At 46.1% G+C, this 18010-nt stretch overlaps 1 protein-coding gene across 1 annotated transcript in view; it reads left to right on the plus strand.

Annotated features, from left to right (window-relative positions):
• The window catches only part of LOC127046815 (metalloprotease TIKI1-like), a 105465-nt gene that overhangs the window by 46700 nt on the left and 40755 nt on the right, over positions 1–18010 (plus strand). The window contains exon 3 of the mRNA XM_050944373.1: positions 15675–15821. Within this exon, the coding sequence (XP_050800330.1) occupies positions 15675–15821 (147 nt within the window). The remainder of the gene's footprint in view (positions 1–15674; positions 15822–18010) is intronic.

Consider the following 18010-nt stretch of genomic DNA (forward strand, 5'->3'; position numbering starts at 1 on the left):
CTTAAAAATTGTTAGTTGAACCACTGCAAACTCTTAATGTAAATGCACTTTAGTTAACCCAATATAAAGCAAGAATTAAACCACTATAAGTCCATTGCATTATGGATTTCCACTGCTTTAAATATATTATTTATTTAAATAACGAAACCTGGAGCATATGTATAATACAGACCATTCCGTAGAGCTGACCAGGGAGGGTGGGACAATGGAGATCAAATATTTGATTTTTTTTTTTCATGGCAACAGAATCTTGAAGAAATCTGTGCAAGGGGTGTCTTTGTTTGTGAAACACACCAAGGCTTTGGAAATACCAATAATACATCTAAAACATAGACACGCCTTTTTGTAAGGAGACAAGGAAAAAGTGTTAACGATATCTGGGGGAAAAGAAAACTCCTGGCAAGAACAGCACTCTGAGAGGACCAAATATGAGTGGATGATGGGAAGGATGATCAGTATATGATGAAGCAAACCACTTTTTAATAAAAAGTGCGTGAGCGTGAACCATTAAGAAGTGGTTAGAGCTGATGTTGGTTAGCCAGGGAAAGTTATGGACGTGGAGAAAAGAATATCTGGTAAAACTAAATATTTCTAAATCAGCAGGACCAGAGGACACACGTCCAAGACTTCTAAAGGAACTAGCACAGGATACAGCGGAACTGCTAGCCAGCATTTTTGAAAATTCATGGAAAACAGGTGAGACCCCAGAGGGCTGGCGAAAGTAAGTGTAGTAACAATCTTTAACAGGGTAAAAAGGACAGCTTTTAGGAATCGTAGATCATCCAGTCCAACCCCTGAGCAGTTAGTGTGACTTCAGTAGAAGGTTACAACCGTGTGAAAAGGAAGGCTCCAATTTGTAAGCACTTGTATAGTGAGCTGCGTGAAATTTTTCAGCCAAAACTACTTTTGGCAGAAAATTGGTAACATTGAGACATTTCTTGCATTCCTGTCAGTTTTGCCAAATTGTTCTGGCTGAAAAAAACCAAAATCCTATATAAAAGGATCTGAAAAATCAAAATGTTTAACAGTTTTGTAACAAACATTTTTGATTTTTTGATTGACTTTGTTTCAAAATTTCCTTTCATTTAATTTTTAAAAACCCAATTAAAAATGTTTTTAAAGAGTCAAAGTCAAAATACTCTGGTTTTATCAAAACAAAATGTTTAATTCCACCTGAATTTTTTTTCAGTGTTTTTGATTTGCTGAAAATTTCAAAAACATTCCTTTTCAGTTTGATTCTTATACCAATTGTTTCCCCCAAGTTTTTTGAAATTGCTAGCAAACCAAAGAATCTGTTCTTCGCACAGTTCTACTTATGTAGACCATCATGTTGTTACACCAGGAAATAAAGATGGCTCAGTGAGATGCAAGCAGTGTGAGTTCATTTAAAAAAAAAATAAAAAAATTGTGGGCAAAGTGGATGTAATTAACTTAATCCATTTGGCCTTCGGTAAGACTTTTAATACATTCTTGCCTGGAAAAAGAATAGGGCCATTAAGGGAATGTTTAAAAGGTATGGTAAAGTACCAACAAAGGCTGGATCTGCCGGGCACACAAGCTAAGAAAAGGTATTCAACACATTCTGACCTTTGAACTTACCTTATCTTATGATCATTAACTAGGCCAGGATAGCTACCGTGGTACAGTCCTGTAGTGTGGATGCAATTATGCTGGTATAAAGGTGTCTCATACTGGTATAGCTTATGGCTATACCGGTATAAGGCACCTTTATTCTGATATAAATGAGTCCACATTAGGGGTTATACCAGTATAACTATTTTGCTAAAAATCACCACCCTGACTTGAATATTTGTCCCAGTAGAAAAACTGTGTAGACCAGGTCTTAATGTTTATAAAGTGCTTTGACGACATCAGATAAAATGTGCTAAATGAGCATGTATGATTGTCACTGTGGAAGCTAGCTGCTCACGATGGAGCTAGTCATGAGGAAAAGATAGAAACCAAGTGTGCTTTTCAGATGGTCTGATGTGGGCTAAGTGCCACTCTCCTGTTGGTTGGGAGTTAAACAGAACATACTGTATTGATACATTACTGGCATTTGGCCTTTGCAAGCCGTTTTTAAAGGAAATTAGCCAATGGAGCTACTGAACCATTGACAACTATTGCTGAAGAGTCTGAGTAAGTCAAGGAGGGTTCAAAAGACTGAGGATAAAAAGCAACTGTGATCGCAATTAATGTGTCGCTACAAACCAGACACACTGGGTGGTAATGGACAAGGATGATTGGTCCTGTCCCCCCACAAATGATACTAAACTGGGAAGTGTTGGGGGCAGGGCTGTGGGTCTGAGTTGAGCAGCTCCAGGTGAGCTGAGAGGACATGTTCTGTGTTTCTCCCAGTGCCCACTACTTCAGTTGAACAAACCGGCAGCCAGGAGGGAGGTGCTGGGAGGGGGAGAGAGGGGGAGTTGGCTGCCAGTGGGTGATGAGCACTCACTAATTTTTTCCTGTGGGTGCTCCAGCCTTGAAGCCTGCTAAGTCAGTACCTATGGTGCCAGGAGCTGTATAGACACAGCACAAAAAGTCCCTGCCCCGAAGAACTTACACTCCAAGTTGTGGGGTTACTTCATGGCCTCCCTACAGAGCACAGTTAAGATTGTTTGAGTCACTTAACTGAGCATTTCTTATCTTAGTGTGTTGGGATTTCTTTTGAGTTTAACTCTGAATTTCCTGGGTTTGTAATATTTGGTTTTAGGATAAAGATGCCAGCTTGTGTTGTGTGTTTTTTTTTTTTAACCTGTAAATTGCTGGATGACATGCATGCTCCACCTTACCATCTTAACCATAGATTTTTTTGTTTATTCATTCTATAGAGGTTTGGCTTAGCATGGGAGTTTTCTATCTTGCTCTGAGTCAGGACAAGAGGGACAGTGAAAGGGGAATAAGATATCACAATAGTAATACCGACATGTAAGTTGTTTCATGAGTTTAAATATTCTAGCGTTCCGTCTCTTGAGTTGTGGATGCATTCACCTGGACAAAGATGTGGTCGGTTCTGCACCTGTGCCAGTAGGAGACGCTTTCAGGTGTTTTTGTGTGCACGTGTGTATAGACAATGAAACCTATAGTTACAGTTGCCTGATTCTTTCCATTATAAGATTGTTTGCAGTTGCTTAGAACACATGGGCAACCTTTAATTCTAGTATTTACTTCTGAGTGATTGACTTTGCAGGCTTCATGTCCTTTTAATGTCACTTGTTTAGATGTATTTAGCGAGAGAGAGGTTCACTGATAGAGAAAATACATTGTCATTTCTTTTCTCCATCAGTTATGTTGTAAGTTTAAAGCTTGTAAAGCACTTTAAGATACTGGGACAAAAGATACTATATGAATGCCAGACAGTAGTATTATTACAATTATTAACATGAGGTGTACTTAGGGCTAGTCTGCGCTTACTGTGGATTGATGCTGCCAGGGGTCGATTTGCCAGGTCTAATGAAGACCTGCTAAATTAACCGCAGATCGCTCTCCTGTCGACGCCGGTACTCCACCAGAACGAGAAGCGTAAGGTAAGTTGATGGATAAGTCGAGTTTCTCCCGTCGACCAAGCTCGGTGTAGACACCACAATAAGTCGACTAAGCTATTCACATAGCTGGAGTTGCGTAACTTAGATTGACTTAACCCTGTAGTGTAGACCTGCCCCTAGAAGTGACTTCAGCATACTTACTACTACTTTGGCATAGTCTGTTTTGTATTGTGGACAGACCCTTAAGGGGTGTGTGTGTGTGTGTGTGTCTCTCTCTCTCTCTCTCTCTTTTTTTTTAATAAATCCGATTCTAACCCTGAAAAACAAATTGGATAAGGGAAAGTGTTGCTTTTCTCTCAGCTCTTCTCTTTGTTGTTAGGGTGGCAGCAGGGTGTATTCCATCTGGTGTGATATCCCACATGGTACATCAGGTGCAACGTAAGGCCGGGGAATGGTTTGGAAGGGGATGTCTAATAGCACGCTTATACGCAGACACCCTGCAGAGTTCCGGTAGCTCTCTGAATGAAACTCCTACACAGACTCCTGCTGTCTCCATGCCTTGAGTGGGTTTGCAGGGTTACTTGCTGTCGCTGGAAAGTTCAGGTTCCAGGCTTTGAGAAGGGCACTCCCAGCCTTTTGCTTCAAAGGGAGTTGAGATGCAGCCACAGCACATCTAAGAAGTGCGTTGCATCTAAGCGAGGAGCCCTGCTTTCTTCTCAGCACTCAGTTTGAGCCATTACCATGACAAAGGAGGATTATTGACTTTCATTGCCACGATGCCTTTGATTCGAGGCTCGCTTTGATTCGGGGCGGCTGTGCTTACTTGCACAGAGGGACCAGTCCCCTTCAGGTGAAGAGGGAGAAGAGAAACGAGCGCAGGACTCAATTGAGTGGGTGACGGCAACCAATGCCATGAGCTGCTGAGAAGGGCCGCCAAAGCAGCCGCAATGCCTTAAGACAGTTAAAAGCAAATTGTCTGGCTGAGCGGGCCCGTAGCAAGGAAGATGGTCCCCTAAACTATAATTCAAGGGGTTGAATGCCCCTCAAAACTGAGAGCTGAGAAAAAACCCCAGAAGATGAGGCAAATGATCGAACAGATGTGAGCGCTTTTGTTGCGAAGACTTGGAGGCTAGCGGGATGGCGATAGGCTAATTTGAGTCGCATAATGCCAGGTTCCTTTCATATGCAGAGCAGCGCTTTGATCTGGGCTGGATGAAAGTGCTGAAAAGTGGAGAGGATGGCAGGGGGTCTTTTGTCTTTGACAAAAAAGGCATCTGCCGGGCTCTAACCCCCTCTTCCCCACCCCTTTAGCCTAGCAGGCTGTTCCAACAATGCCCGCAAAGGGGACAAGTGTCTTCTGACAGCTGAAGAAATCTCAGGGAGGAGAAAGACTAGCAGCAATATATATACACCAGAGAGCTTAATCGATTTTTTCCACAGTACAAAAAGATGGGGGGCAGGGGAAGAGAAGAGAGAGAGATCTCAGTGGAAATGAGAGGTGGGGGGGGACCTTTCTAATAAACTTGTTACTTTTGTTCTCGGAATACATCTTTTCAGGAGATGCTTTGATGCTGGTGTGAATGCACTTAATGGAAAGCGGTATTTGTGGGGGTGGGGTGGGGGGGAAGAGGAATATTTCTGAAAGAAGGATAAACGTGGAGTGATTTCCTGTGGATCTCAATGCAAGGAAGATTTCTAAGTTAATATTATACAGTGTGACGCAAGAGGCACTCGGAGAACAGAACTCTACCTTATGTACCATTGGTTTGCAAAATCAAGCTTAACACAAACAGCTGGCTGAATTGAAACACTCCCTAGCCATGCAGAATTAATTGTAAAGGTCTCTTGCAATTTACTGTTGCAAATTTCTGTCAGGCTTCCCCCTCTTCTCCCTTTTCTAACAGAGTACAGTAGCTCAGTTTCCTGCTTGCTGCAGGGGATTTTAACTTGGTGCCAACATCCAATTCAAAGGCTCTAGATCGACTGGGGGCCTGATTCCATTTGCTTACTTGTCTTTCCCCTGTGTAAGTCAGCAGAACTATTCCTGCTTTAGTATACCTGGTAAGTGAGATGAGACTCAGACCCTGACAGTCTAATTACTGTCGGCTTCCCAGATCAGCACTTTGTCATAGGACTAACATGTTCTCTTAGGGCTTGGCTACGCTTGCAGATGTAGAGCGCTGTGAGTTAAACCAGCAGGGAGAGCGCTGCCGTGTGTTCACACTGACAGGTGCAAGCGCACTAGCATGGCCACATTTGTGGCACTTGCAGCTGCATTGGGAGTGGTGCATTATGGGCAGCTATCCCACAGAGCACCTCTTCCCATTCTGGCACTGTGGTTTGTGGGAAGGGAGTGAGGGTGCGGGGCATTCTGGGTCCTGTCCCAGTGCCCCATGCTGCATCGCTTCACATCCCAGCAATCCCTGTGCTTCTGTCCACATTTATTGCCATCTTTCAACATTTCACACGTGCGCTCTGTCTTCCCTTTCGGTCTGCGGTAATGATCCCGAAGTGCTGAGGAATATGCTGATGGGTCTTGCCAACACTTCACGTTTGGCAATCGAGTTGCTCCTTAAGCTATAAACAACTGACAGTGAGGAGTCCTACCTCGATATCGACTCATGTAATGCATACGACACAAGATTGCTTGTGGCATTCACGGACATGCTCACTATGGTGGAAAGCCGCTTTTGGGCTCAGGAAACAAGCGATTTGGTGGGATCACATCGTCATGCAAGTCTGGGATGATGAGCAGTGGCTGCAGAACTTTCGGACGAGAAAAGCCACTTTCATGGGACTGTGTGAGGAGCTCGCCCCCACCCTTCTGCACAAGGACGTGAGATTGAGAGCTGCCCTGACGGTGGAGAAGTGGATGGCTATTGCAATCTGGAGCTGGCAACTCTAGACAGCTACCGATGGGTCGCTAACCAGTTTGGAGTAGGAAAGTCAACAGCTGGAATCGTGTTGATACAAATTTGCAGGGTCATTAATCGCATCCTGCTCAGAAGAACCGTGACTCTGGGTAACGTGCATGATATTGTGGCTGGCTCTGCACAAATTGGTTTCCCTAACTGCAGAGGGGCAATAGATGGGATTCATATTCCAGTTCTGGCACCAGGCCACCTAGTCTCTGAATACATAAATCAGAAGGGATATTTCTCTCTGGTTCTCCAGGCGCTTGTGGATCACCGTGAGCATTTCATTGACATTAACGCAGGCTGGCCTAGAAAGGTGCATGACGCACGCATCTTTTGGAAAACTGGCCTGTTCAGGAAGCTGCAAGCAGGGACTTTTTTCTCAGACCAGAAGATCACCATAGGGGAAGTTGAAATGCCCACTGTGATCCTTGGAGACCCAGCTTACCCTTTAATGCCGTGGCTCATGAAACCCTGCGCGGGGAGCCTTGACAGCAGCAAGGAGTGGTTCAACAACAGGCTGAGTTGGCGCCGAATGATCGTGGAGTGAGCTTTTGGCTGTTTAAAGGGCCATTGGTGCTCTCTGTATGGGAAGCTGGACCTCACCGATGACAACATCCCCATGGTTATATCTGCGTGCTGTATCCTCCATAACATTTGTGAAGGGAAGGTGAAAGATTCACTCAGGCATGGACCTTGGAGGTTCAACACCTGGAGGCTGAATTTGAACAGCCAGAGAACAGGGCTATCAGAGGGGCCCAGCACGGGGCTGCAAGGATTAGGGATGCCTTGAGGGAGCAATTTGAGGCTGAAAGCCACCAGTAATGTCTGGTGCCCTGCACAGGAGTGAAGTGCAATGGTTCCAATGTTAGCAGGAATTTCTGCTTGCTACACTGACTTGCAGTGCCTGTTGCTTTCCTGGGCTAAGATATCTTTTACTTAATGCAATAATAAAGAATGTTTTCAAAGCCAAAAAATCCATTTATTTAAAAGAAAATCCATTTATTGAAAAGAAATACAATTGTTAGGAAACAGATGGCAAGGGGGTGGAGTGGGGAACGATTTAATCACAGATTTCCGTATGTCTTGTTATCATACTCAGCCTTCCTGTCTGGAATGCTGTGCAGTGAGTGCTGCACTTCAGGCTGGCTACAATGCATGGTGATGGAGGTTGAGTGCAGTGGGTAAGGGTCATAGTTTTCAGGGCTGGGTGGTGAAGCTACAGGTCTTGGAGGCAGCTGGTGGCAATAAGAACCTGGATGTTGGGGAAGGTGGGTTTGCGGTGACATGGGGGCACAAGGGACAGAGTTTTGGGACAAGGGCTGCAGGGGGAGTGGGCATGGTAGTGCTCCGCCTGCATGGCTATAAGCGCCTGGATCGAGTCCGCTTGGTGCTTCATAATGCTAATCAGCCGCTCCGTGCTTTGGTGCTGGCGCTCCTCATTCTGCTGGCAGATCCTCCTTTCACTCTCCCTCCACTCCTGCGCTTTTAGATTCTCGTTAAATGACTACTGCATTACTTCATGCAGCAGGTCCTCTTTGCTTCTACGTGGCCTCTTCCTAATTCTTTGGAGTCTTTCGGCCGGTGATAACACGGACGGCTGAGATCTCAAGGTTGCATCTGTAAAGGTAAAATGCAACTCTTAACAGAGGCAGGATTGTTCACACCAGACAGAGCAATGATTCACCCGTCTTAAAGACAAGCACAGTCTACACAATAGCATAATTTTCCCATCCCAAAGCAAGCGCACATAACCCACGGGAGACCCAAAATGGTGAGTAAGCACAGGGTCAAGGGGGGCTGATTGTTTCAGGTCTGTACTGTCCTCTGGGTTTCTGTGCCTTGGGGAGAGCCAACCGCCGCAGGGGGCCCCTATACTGAACACTGTCTCCACATTTTCCACAAGAGTTCGTCCTGGAAGATATCTTGCTGCTGTGGGTGACCTGAGAAGCAAGGGAGGGTCTTCTACTACAATGCAGCTTCCGCCCTGGCCTATATTCAGCTTCCGCCCTGGCCCATATGCAACAATGATCCCTCCACCCATCACGGCACAGTGGTGCGGAAATGTTAGCCTGACTGGGAGAAGGAGCACAGTAGCTCTCCCAAGGAACCTGCACAATCAGGTTGCCCAGCTTTTCATGAGACCTTTGAAGAGATCACTGAGGCTGATTACCACAATGTGAGAGATCAGATCAATGCCCCATTCCGCATCTAGGCATGCATGCAGCCCTGACCCTCCTCGTCCCAAAATAAAAGCTGCTTACCAGGCACCTCCTCTGGTGTTTTGTCCTTCCCCAAGCACTGGCTGCTGTGACTGGGTGCCTTCCTCCTGGCTTGAACAGCTCCTGGCTGCATGCATCTTGGGATGCCAGGATGTCTTCCTCCTCCTCAGCATCCTTGCTCCCGCTTTCCTCCTCCTCCTCCTGCCTTGTTGAACTGGGCTCTGAAGTGTCCATGGTGGTCCTCGGAGTGGAGTTGGGGTCACCCCCCAGTAGTGCGTCCAGCTCTTTGTAGAAACGGCAGGTCATGAGGGCAGCACAGGAGCAGTTGTTTGCCTCGCAGACTTTGTGGTTGGCATTCCACAGCTCCTTCACTTTAACGCTGCACCGCAGTGTGCTCGGTCATGGTCCCTTTCCATCATGTCCCTTGATATCTGCCCAACGGTATCGTAATGCCTATGGCTGGAGCGCAGCTGGGACTGGACAGCTTCCTTCCCCCAAACACTGATGAGGTCCAGCACCTCGCCATTGCTCCATACTGGGGAACTCCTGGCGGGTGGAGGCATGGTCACCTGGAGAGATGCACTGAGAGCACTCCACACCTTGCTGAGCAAACAGGAAGGGGAATTTCAAAATTCCCAGAGAATTTAAAGGGTGGGTCTGATGGTTGGTCACCTGAGGGCAGGGCAGTAGAGTTCAAAGTGATGACTAGAGTGGCTAGAACAGGCATTGTGGGACACTTCTGGAGGCCGATCAGAGCGCATTGACAGACCAGGGCATCCACGCTGGCACTGCGGCGCTCCAGCCAGAGTGCACCAAGCGTTATGCCTCTCGGGGAGGTGGAGTACCAGGAGCGCTTTAGCTGCGGAGTCGGAGCTCTGTAAATGCCTTGCCAGTGTGGACGTGTCGTGAGTTAGAGTGCACGGGGCTGCTTTAAAGCGCTCTAATTTACAAGTGTAGCCATGCCCTTAGTGGTAACACTAGATAAGATTATCAACTCTGAACCAAGTCAGTCACACAGATTAAACACCTTGAGCACATGAGCTCAGGAATTCTCTTTGCTATGAAATCCCCAGGACTATCAATCATTGACTGTTTACTGAAGATAAACTTTTCAACAGGAGCACTGTTTGAAGCAGCATCTGGTATCGCAAACAGCTGAAATGACACCATTCACTAACATAATTGTGTGGGTTGAATTTTAGGTGCTGTTCCTAAGTGCAGGAGTGCCTTTACAAAGGCACACATGCTACTACAAGGTAACAAAACCCTAGCTTCCTTCGGCAATCTGTGCTGTGTGCTAGCTGCATTGTAACTGTACATGCTTCTTTGATAAACGGGCCACCTTCTACCTCCAACAAATGCCCTCACACAGCTTTAATAGCCTGATGCTGTGAGTATTTTTAGCACTAGCATCGTCCGCCCTGCAGTGCACTGGATCCTGGTGCCATGAATTACTGTATGAAATTAGGACTCTTGATTCCTACGTATTTGGCATAGCTTGACTTTTCTACCTCCCAGTGCTGCAGGCTTGATCTTGAGTTCCTTTGGCTCCCCCTGATGACAGCAAAGGAATGCTGAAGGTACAGTTGGGCGCCATGCAAGCAGGAGAGCACACCCTAACTAATAGGCAAATATTGGCTCAGCAGTGTTTCTTTCTTGGAGTATGCCCACACTCCCCGCCAGATTGGTGGGTAGCAATCAATCTATTGCAGATCGATTTATCACGTCTCGTCTAGACGCGATAAATTGATCCCCACCACACTCCTCATCTACTCTGTAACTCCACCAGGGCTAGAGGCGGAAGCGGAGTTGATGGGGGAACTGCGGCTGTCAATCCCGCACTGTGAGGATGGGAGGGAAGTTGAAATGAGATACGTCGACTTCAGCTATGCTATTCTCGTAGCTGAAGTTGCGTATCTTACATTCCCCCCACACACACCTCCCAGTGTAGACCAGCCCTTAATGTCTATCTCAGTACTGTGCAGCGCTGTAGCTTAGATGGTTGGAACTAAAATGGGGGTGTTGCTTCCTGGAAAGTAAAAATTGGGAAGGAATTGTTTAGTCCCTAAAGGCAAACAAAAGCAGCCAATTGAGGCCAATGTCCCCAGCCACAGAGTTGGTTTCCAGTGTTCGATAAAGCTGTACTTGCCTGGGTGCCTTCTGCAGAAAGGACAAGGCATGAGACACCTAATTCCCATTAAGACTGAATGGGAATTGCGCATCCAGAAATCTTATCCCAGAGCTTTAGATGTTCTTCTAACTGAAATATGGAATATCTGATTAGAATAGCAAAAGGGCTTTTCAACTCCTGCAACCGCATTACCTCTCTAACAGTCCAGTAGACCCTTACTGATCTGCACACTTCTGTGGTGGACAGCTCCCACCTTTCAGAGAAGAGTAGTGAGCCAGGGGTTGTAGTGAATATTTATATTAGGAAGGCTTTGTGAAGTACATCTCAGTGCCCTGTAATAGGTTTGAAAAGATTAAATCTTTATTCTGACAACTGTAGTTTTTAGTTTTAAATTGCATCTTTATGGCACAATGTCCTCGCTTGTTGTGGTTGTTGTGTGTTTGCGATCTCACTGATTCACAAAATTTAATAAGGCCTCATAGTGGAGATGCACCTTATACCGGCAAGAGTGCTTTTGCTGTTACTGTGTATACTAGATCATTGAACAAAATAAGCCATACCAGCCAAATCGCATCTATACTCGGGCTTATGCCAGTAAAGATCACACTCCTAACTAACATTTCTATACCAGGAAATATTTAAAGCAGTGGCTCTCAACCTTTCCAGACTACTGTACCCCTTTCAGGAGTCTGATTTGTGTTGTGTACCCCCACTTAAAAACTACTTGCTTACAAAATCAGACACAAAAATACGGAAGTGTCACAGCCACATTGTTACTGAAAAATTGCTGCCTTTCTCATTTTTCTCATGTAATGATAAAAGAAATCAATTGGAATATAAATATTGTACTTCCATTTCAGTGTATAGTACATAGAGCAGTATAAACAAGTCATTATCTGTATGAAATTTTAGTTTATACTGACTTTGCTAGTGCATTTATGTAGCCTGTTGTAAAACTAGGCAAATATCTAGATGAGTTGATGTACCCCCTGGAAGATCTACCACTAGTTTAAAGTGTAGAGCTGGCTTTTGTCTCAGTAGGCCCCCTCTAGTCTTTAGCGTCAATTAGGGCTTGCCTATACAGGAAATTAAACCCGATGAACCAGAAGTGTGAAATTAAAGGACCTTAGTTAAAGCTCCTGAAATCCCAGGGTGGACACACTTGTTCACACTTGTGATGTCCTTAATCCACTTCAATGTTCTTCCAAAGCGAATTAAGCGAAAGGAAACTAAGGCCATTTAACTTTTGAATGAGAGCATCCATGGAGGGTTTAATGCATTTTAACTACGGGGACGTCTACATTACAACCAGGGGTGTGCATGGCAACTCACGTGGACATACCCATAGTTATAATCTAGCTAGTTATGCCCTAGCTAACCTGCTAAAAATAGAAATGAAGATGCCCCATCTCACCTCCCTCCCCTGACCCCACTGGGTATGTGCTTGCTTGTGCAACTCACACGGAAGTCTGTGACACAGCGTCCTCGCTTCTGTTTTTAGCAAGCTAGCTAGCGTACAGCTGCCGCAGCTGTGTCTGCACGAGTTGCAATCCACAAGATGGCTGCAGTGTAAACTACCCTGAGGCACTTTAAATTCAAGCCTTTAGGTAACCCAGTTTAACTTTCTTGAACTTCCCCAGGGGGACATGCCCTTAGCAGGGTGCTATTGGTGTGAGAAACAGAATTCCTGCAGTACTGGAAATAGGTGGGCACTAAGTGCTGGTTTTGTGTCTTGAGGAATGAAACAGATAGACACAATCTAGACTAATACACTGATGTAACGTGTTCTTTGTGGGTAGGTATCAGGTTTGGTTGTAGTGAAGACAACATCATTTCACATTATGTGAACATAGCTCTGTAACTTCTGCACTCCCCTCCGTTGACCCGAAGGCAGGCACGTACAGTGGGGAGGGACAAACTGACATGATTAAATCCCATGTTCCCAATGTCTTATAATTTTGACATTTGGTATATGCATCCATGGACCTCTGAGCACAGGCTGGGGAAACCTTTACATTTTCCATCAAAGATCACCAGTCCAACAGTTTAAAAAAACCAATATTAATGTCTTCTGCGAGGCATTGATGGTGCTTATGAGATCTCTAGTTTGGAGGAATTAAGGCCACCTGAGGTCACTGGTTCTATTCATAGAATCATAGAATTTCAGGGTTGGAAGGGACCTCAGGAGGTCACCTAGTCCAACCCCCTGCTCAAAGCAGGACCAATCCCCAGCTAAATCATCCCAGACAGGGCTTTGTCAAGCCTGACCTTAAAAACTTCTAAGGATGGAGATTCCGCCACCTCCCTAGGTAACCCATTCCAGGGCTTCACCACCCTCCTAGTGAAAAAGTTTTTCCTAATATCCAACCAAACCTCCTCCACTGCAGCTTGAGACCATTACTCCTTGTTCTGTCATCTGCCATCACCGAGAACAGTCTAGATCCATCCTCTTTGGAACCCACCTTCAGGTAGTTGAAAGCAGTTATCAAATACCCCCTCATTCTTCTTTTCTGCAGACTAAACAATCCCAGTTCCCTCAGCTTCTCCTCATAAATCATGTGCTCCAGCCCCCTAATCATTTTTGGTGCCCTCCGTGGGACTCTTTACAGTTTTTTCACATCCTTCTTGTAGTGTGGATTTTAGCCAAGGTAGTTGTCGAAGAGGGAGTAATGGTGCTGCATGGGCCATGCTTGTACCCACTTCCATCTGAAAGGCAGACTGCTGTCAGGTAGCATTCAGAGATCACTATTTACATACTGCCATAGTGGGCATGGATAAAAAATTTCCTCTGGGCAGGGACATTTGTAAAAAAAAAACAATCTCTCTGTGGCATGTATGGATATGTTTATATACATGTATGCATAAGACACCAAATCTCATCACACAATACTCAAATTATTATTTGTAGTCTCATGCTGCCTCAGAACCCTAATCCTCAACCTGTACCCCAGTGTGGTGGGAGTTGTACAAACACAAAGCAAAAAGACAGTCCCAGCCCCAGAGAATTTACAATCAAGTATAAGACAAGTGACAACAGATGGATACAGAGACGAGGGAGTACAAGGAAATAGTGAAACGATACTGGGAAGTCTGATCAGCAGTGGTCAGAATAATATTACAGTCGTGCCAAAGTCAGGAACTGGACAAGTTCTTTCTCTGAGTGGTGTTACACTTCACCACCTTGCACGTCCCGTAGATTTGATATTAACAATATTAAATTTATCCTAATCCTCTTTACTTACTTTGTATTCTGATGAATTTGGTATTTTGGTACATTTGTTTTATTTAGAAAAAAATGAATAAAAATATTAAAAACACCCAATATGAATATCTCTATCTTTAGTTCATGCGGTTGAAAAGCATCAGTAGCTCTAGATGCTTTTTGCAGTACCTGAAATGAACAACAAGCAAGAATAAATTCCACACAGCACATGGCACAAAGCCACTCAGGCTGGAATAATTCTCCCCATATCTAGCCAGGTACGTCCTTCAACCCGCCTTCTGCTCCAAAGGCAGAGAGGATGAGCTTTGCAGACTGTCCAGAAGGCTAACAAATCTAGCCTCTCTCATTGCAAGGGGACCAGTCCAGAGCTGATGTATCCTCATGGGAAAAGGCCCCACCCCTTTAAACCAGGGGCCTGTCAGCTTGAGCACCTCTGCTAATAGCAGCTGCCCTGGTGCCAGAGGAAAGGAAAGAGAAGGTTGTTACAGGGGCTTTTTAGCTTTAGCTGACTTGCTCTTATGTCAGCTCAAGTCATTCCTATTGGGTACAGCAGAGGCGTATAAAGGGCTGAGTGTCTCAGAGGCAGAGGGATTTAGGGGCTGGGATAAAGAGGTCTTGTAGAGGGAACCATAGGGAACAACCAAGCTTGGGAGCAAGGTAAGGCTGTAGACAATTGTTTCTTGGTTATATTAACAATAAAGGCAAACCTCCAGAAGAGAGGAATGTTTTCTCTTACCCAGTGTGTATTCACTGTGTTCAGAGCAGTTAGAGGGTCTCTCAGGTGCCAAATCCATTTAGGGCTTCTATAGCCCCAAACCACCAACTGAAACTCAATCAGGCAGCCAATGCAGACTGTAGGCACTGTCGTTACGTGCTCTCTAAGGCCCTAATTCAGGAAAACATCTGTGTTAAGGACAGCTCCTAAGCATATATTTCTGTCCCATCAAAATCAGTGACAAGGTTGAGCTCAAGCCATGTTCTTAAGTGCTTTCCCGAATTTAGATTTAGGTGAAGCCCTGCTTGGTGCAGAATACGACTTCTTACTCCTGCTTCTGAATGGCCCCAAGCGGAAGCCCGAAGCAGAGAGAGTGTTTCTACAGAGGTCTATTCGTGAGGTGGTAAAGGCATTTTAACTCCAGCAAGGGCTTCACCCAAAAGAACCAGTAGTCCTCTTCTCACCAGGTGCTCTTAGCCTCAACTGCTGTTTGAGCAGCCCAGGATCTAGAAAGACATCACCCTCCCAAGCTGCATACCTGGGTAGCAAACGGTCCCTCAGTCTGTAGTGCTGGCCCTTCTGCTTTCTGTCTGCTGCTCTATCTCCATGGGTTGCACCTCAGTCTGCTAGCCCTTACCCTGGCCCCGATCTCCTCCAGATACTGAGTCACTCGTCCTATTGCATCCCCCCGAGATGTGTAGAGGTGCCACAGTGTGCATCTCCTCTCCTAAGCCCAACAGCCTCCTGTATTTGGGTGAGCAGGAGGGGAAGCAGGATAGACGCACCCCGACATAGCAGGGTATCTGTTATTTCTGATGTGTAAATGGCTGTACCTCTGGAGGAAGGGTGGGTGGTGAAGTATGTGGATTACCACACTTGGAGTGGGAGTAGAGCTGAAGGTTCTTGTTCATATAGATCTTCACAACAAGTGAGTTAAGCACTTATAAGGAACTCTGTCTTTTCCTCCTCCCTCCCTCCCTCAGGTGATCTTTGCTTTGAATCAGACTCTCTTGCAGCAGGAGAATCTCCGCGCAGGCAGTCTCCAGACCCCCTATACGACAGAGGACCTTATCGAGCATTACAACTGTGGGGACCTCAACTCCATCATCTTCAGCCATGACACTTCTCAAGTGAGTTTTGCCGCTGCACTCCCTCCTATTTCCCACTTGTTCCCGATGGCCAGAGAATTCCCTGGTTCTGTTAGTGTCCTTCAAAGGACAGCGCTGCCTCCACTCCAAAAAGGTCCGAGTATTGTTACCGATAAGTGGAACCACTTATTGTTCTGTTTGGTGTCATAGAAGCGGGAAGGGGGAGAAATGAGAGGGATGTTTCAAATGATTGTGCCTTCCTTCTTGTCAGGCTGTCCCTGATTTGGATTTTTGGGGGGTTCCATTCCTCTTAGTCTGAACCTTTTCTTTTCTTGCAACATGAGAGAGTTAAAAGCTTTGCTCAGGAGTCTAGCCAATCCAAGCATACTAACTAGTGTTAGTGTGACCGGTTACAGCAGCAACACCTGGGCTCCCGGCATGCAAGGGGTTAACGCCGGCTTCCCTTGCATAGGTGTGCTGAGGAGGGGCTGTACACTTCACAGGGTTTGCCAGGCTGGATATACAGGTATATCTGTCCTCCTCCCCTCTCCACCCATCCCGTCACCCTGGTGGAGGTGCAATTTATAGAGGCAAAAGCATGCAGTAGAGCATAAACCATTTCCCCAAGCAGAACTGGCTATACTGGCAAATGGACATTGTTGCTGGTATAACTGCACGTACCATAGGGATTTAGCTGTGTTGGTCAGGGGGGTGATTTCTTTCACCCTCCTAACTGACACAGCAATGCTGGCAAAACCTCCTGGTGTCGACCAGGCTTGAGAGGGTAGGTCTACACTGCATCTGGGTGTGACCCTCCCAGCCCAGGGAGACAGACCCGTGCAGGCTAGTCTGCTTCAGATAGCCGTGTGGATATTGTGGCTCTGGTGGAGACTTGATCTAGCCGCCCGAGCTCAGACCCAGGGGCATGGGTGGGCGCGACAGCCCGAGCTCTCACCCAAGCTCCAATGTCCACACTGCTAATTTTAGCATGCTAACTTGTCAGTTGGGTGGTTTGTTTTATACTGCAAAGCTTTGCCCTGGTTGAACACTCCTTTGCTGCTCCACTGCCATGTATTCTGCACAGCTCTCCCTCCCATGGGTTGCAATTATTTATCTGTTAACACTTTGCCCCCTTCAGCCTAGAACCACAGGGCCCACTTGCCCTCTCACTGGGGTGGTGGAACCAGTGCAATGGAGAGGAGAATCAGGCCATAAGGGTTATTTCCTGGTGGGGAGTTAAGAATTATCACCCCCATCCTACAGACGGGGAGAATCAGGCAGCAAGAGATTCGTGGCCTGTGTTTCAAAGGTGCTGAGCAACTTCTGTCTCCTGTGGATTTGATTTGCACTTGTTGGCTGTCAGCACCTGGGAGAATCAGGCACTGTGGGACTTGCCCAAGATGACGCAGCAGGTTGTTGGCAGAGGGCCAGATTCTGTGTGTGAGAGCACTGCTCTAGATCCGGAGAAATGTCAGTCAAATTACAGCTGATTTACACAATGGGCCAGATGCTGATCCTGGTTTTGTCAGTCAGGAACAGGACAAAGATCCTCCCAGTCTGCTTCTCTAACCACTAACTCACACTGTCTTTCCTTAAATAGGCCCCTTCTCAAACGTGGGTAAAGATTGCTAACAGGCTGACTTGAGTGGCTGCTTTTCTCTCCAGCCAGTACCAGAACATACTCTGTCCTATGCTGTGGCTTGTTGCCTGTAGGCAGTGAAGTCTTCCCTGGCCTTTCCTTTGAGACAAACAGGATGTCTGACAGTTTAATTTTAGCAACAATGCTCCGAAAGATCACTTTTATTTTTTAAAGGCCCCTCTGGCATCAGACTGGGTAAGGGAAGAGGCAGGTTAGTCCCAGTGGAGCGCAGGCACAGGCTTTTTGTGTGAATAGTGACCCTTGTGTGTGAGCCTCACTTTGGCACCTATGTAACACGGGACAAATCACAAGCATTTTAATGCCTGTATTTCCCCCATCTTGGCAATGGGGAGGGTAGTCACCTCCTCACACTGGTGGCTCATGGATTGGCTGCTTCATATTTGTCAAGCCCTTTGAGCTCCTTAGATTGTTTGCACTTCTATAGCACATGCAGTTTTTATATATATTCCTGTCACTGTTGTGTTTGTATCGGAGCCCTGTCTCGGGATGGGGCATGCTTTGCATTTAACCCCGTTCTTTTGTAGCCTAGTTATTTGGTGAAGCCTTGCAGCAGCAAAGAGGAGTCTAAGAG

Source organism: Gopherus flavomarginatus, chromosome 3, assembly GCF_025201925.1.
Source record: "Gopherus flavomarginatus isolate rGopFla2 chromosome 3, rGopFla2.mat.asm, whole genome shotgun sequence".
Classification (NCBI taxonomy): Eukaryota; Metazoa; Chordata; order Testudines; family Testudinidae; genus Gopherus; species Gopherus flavomarginatus.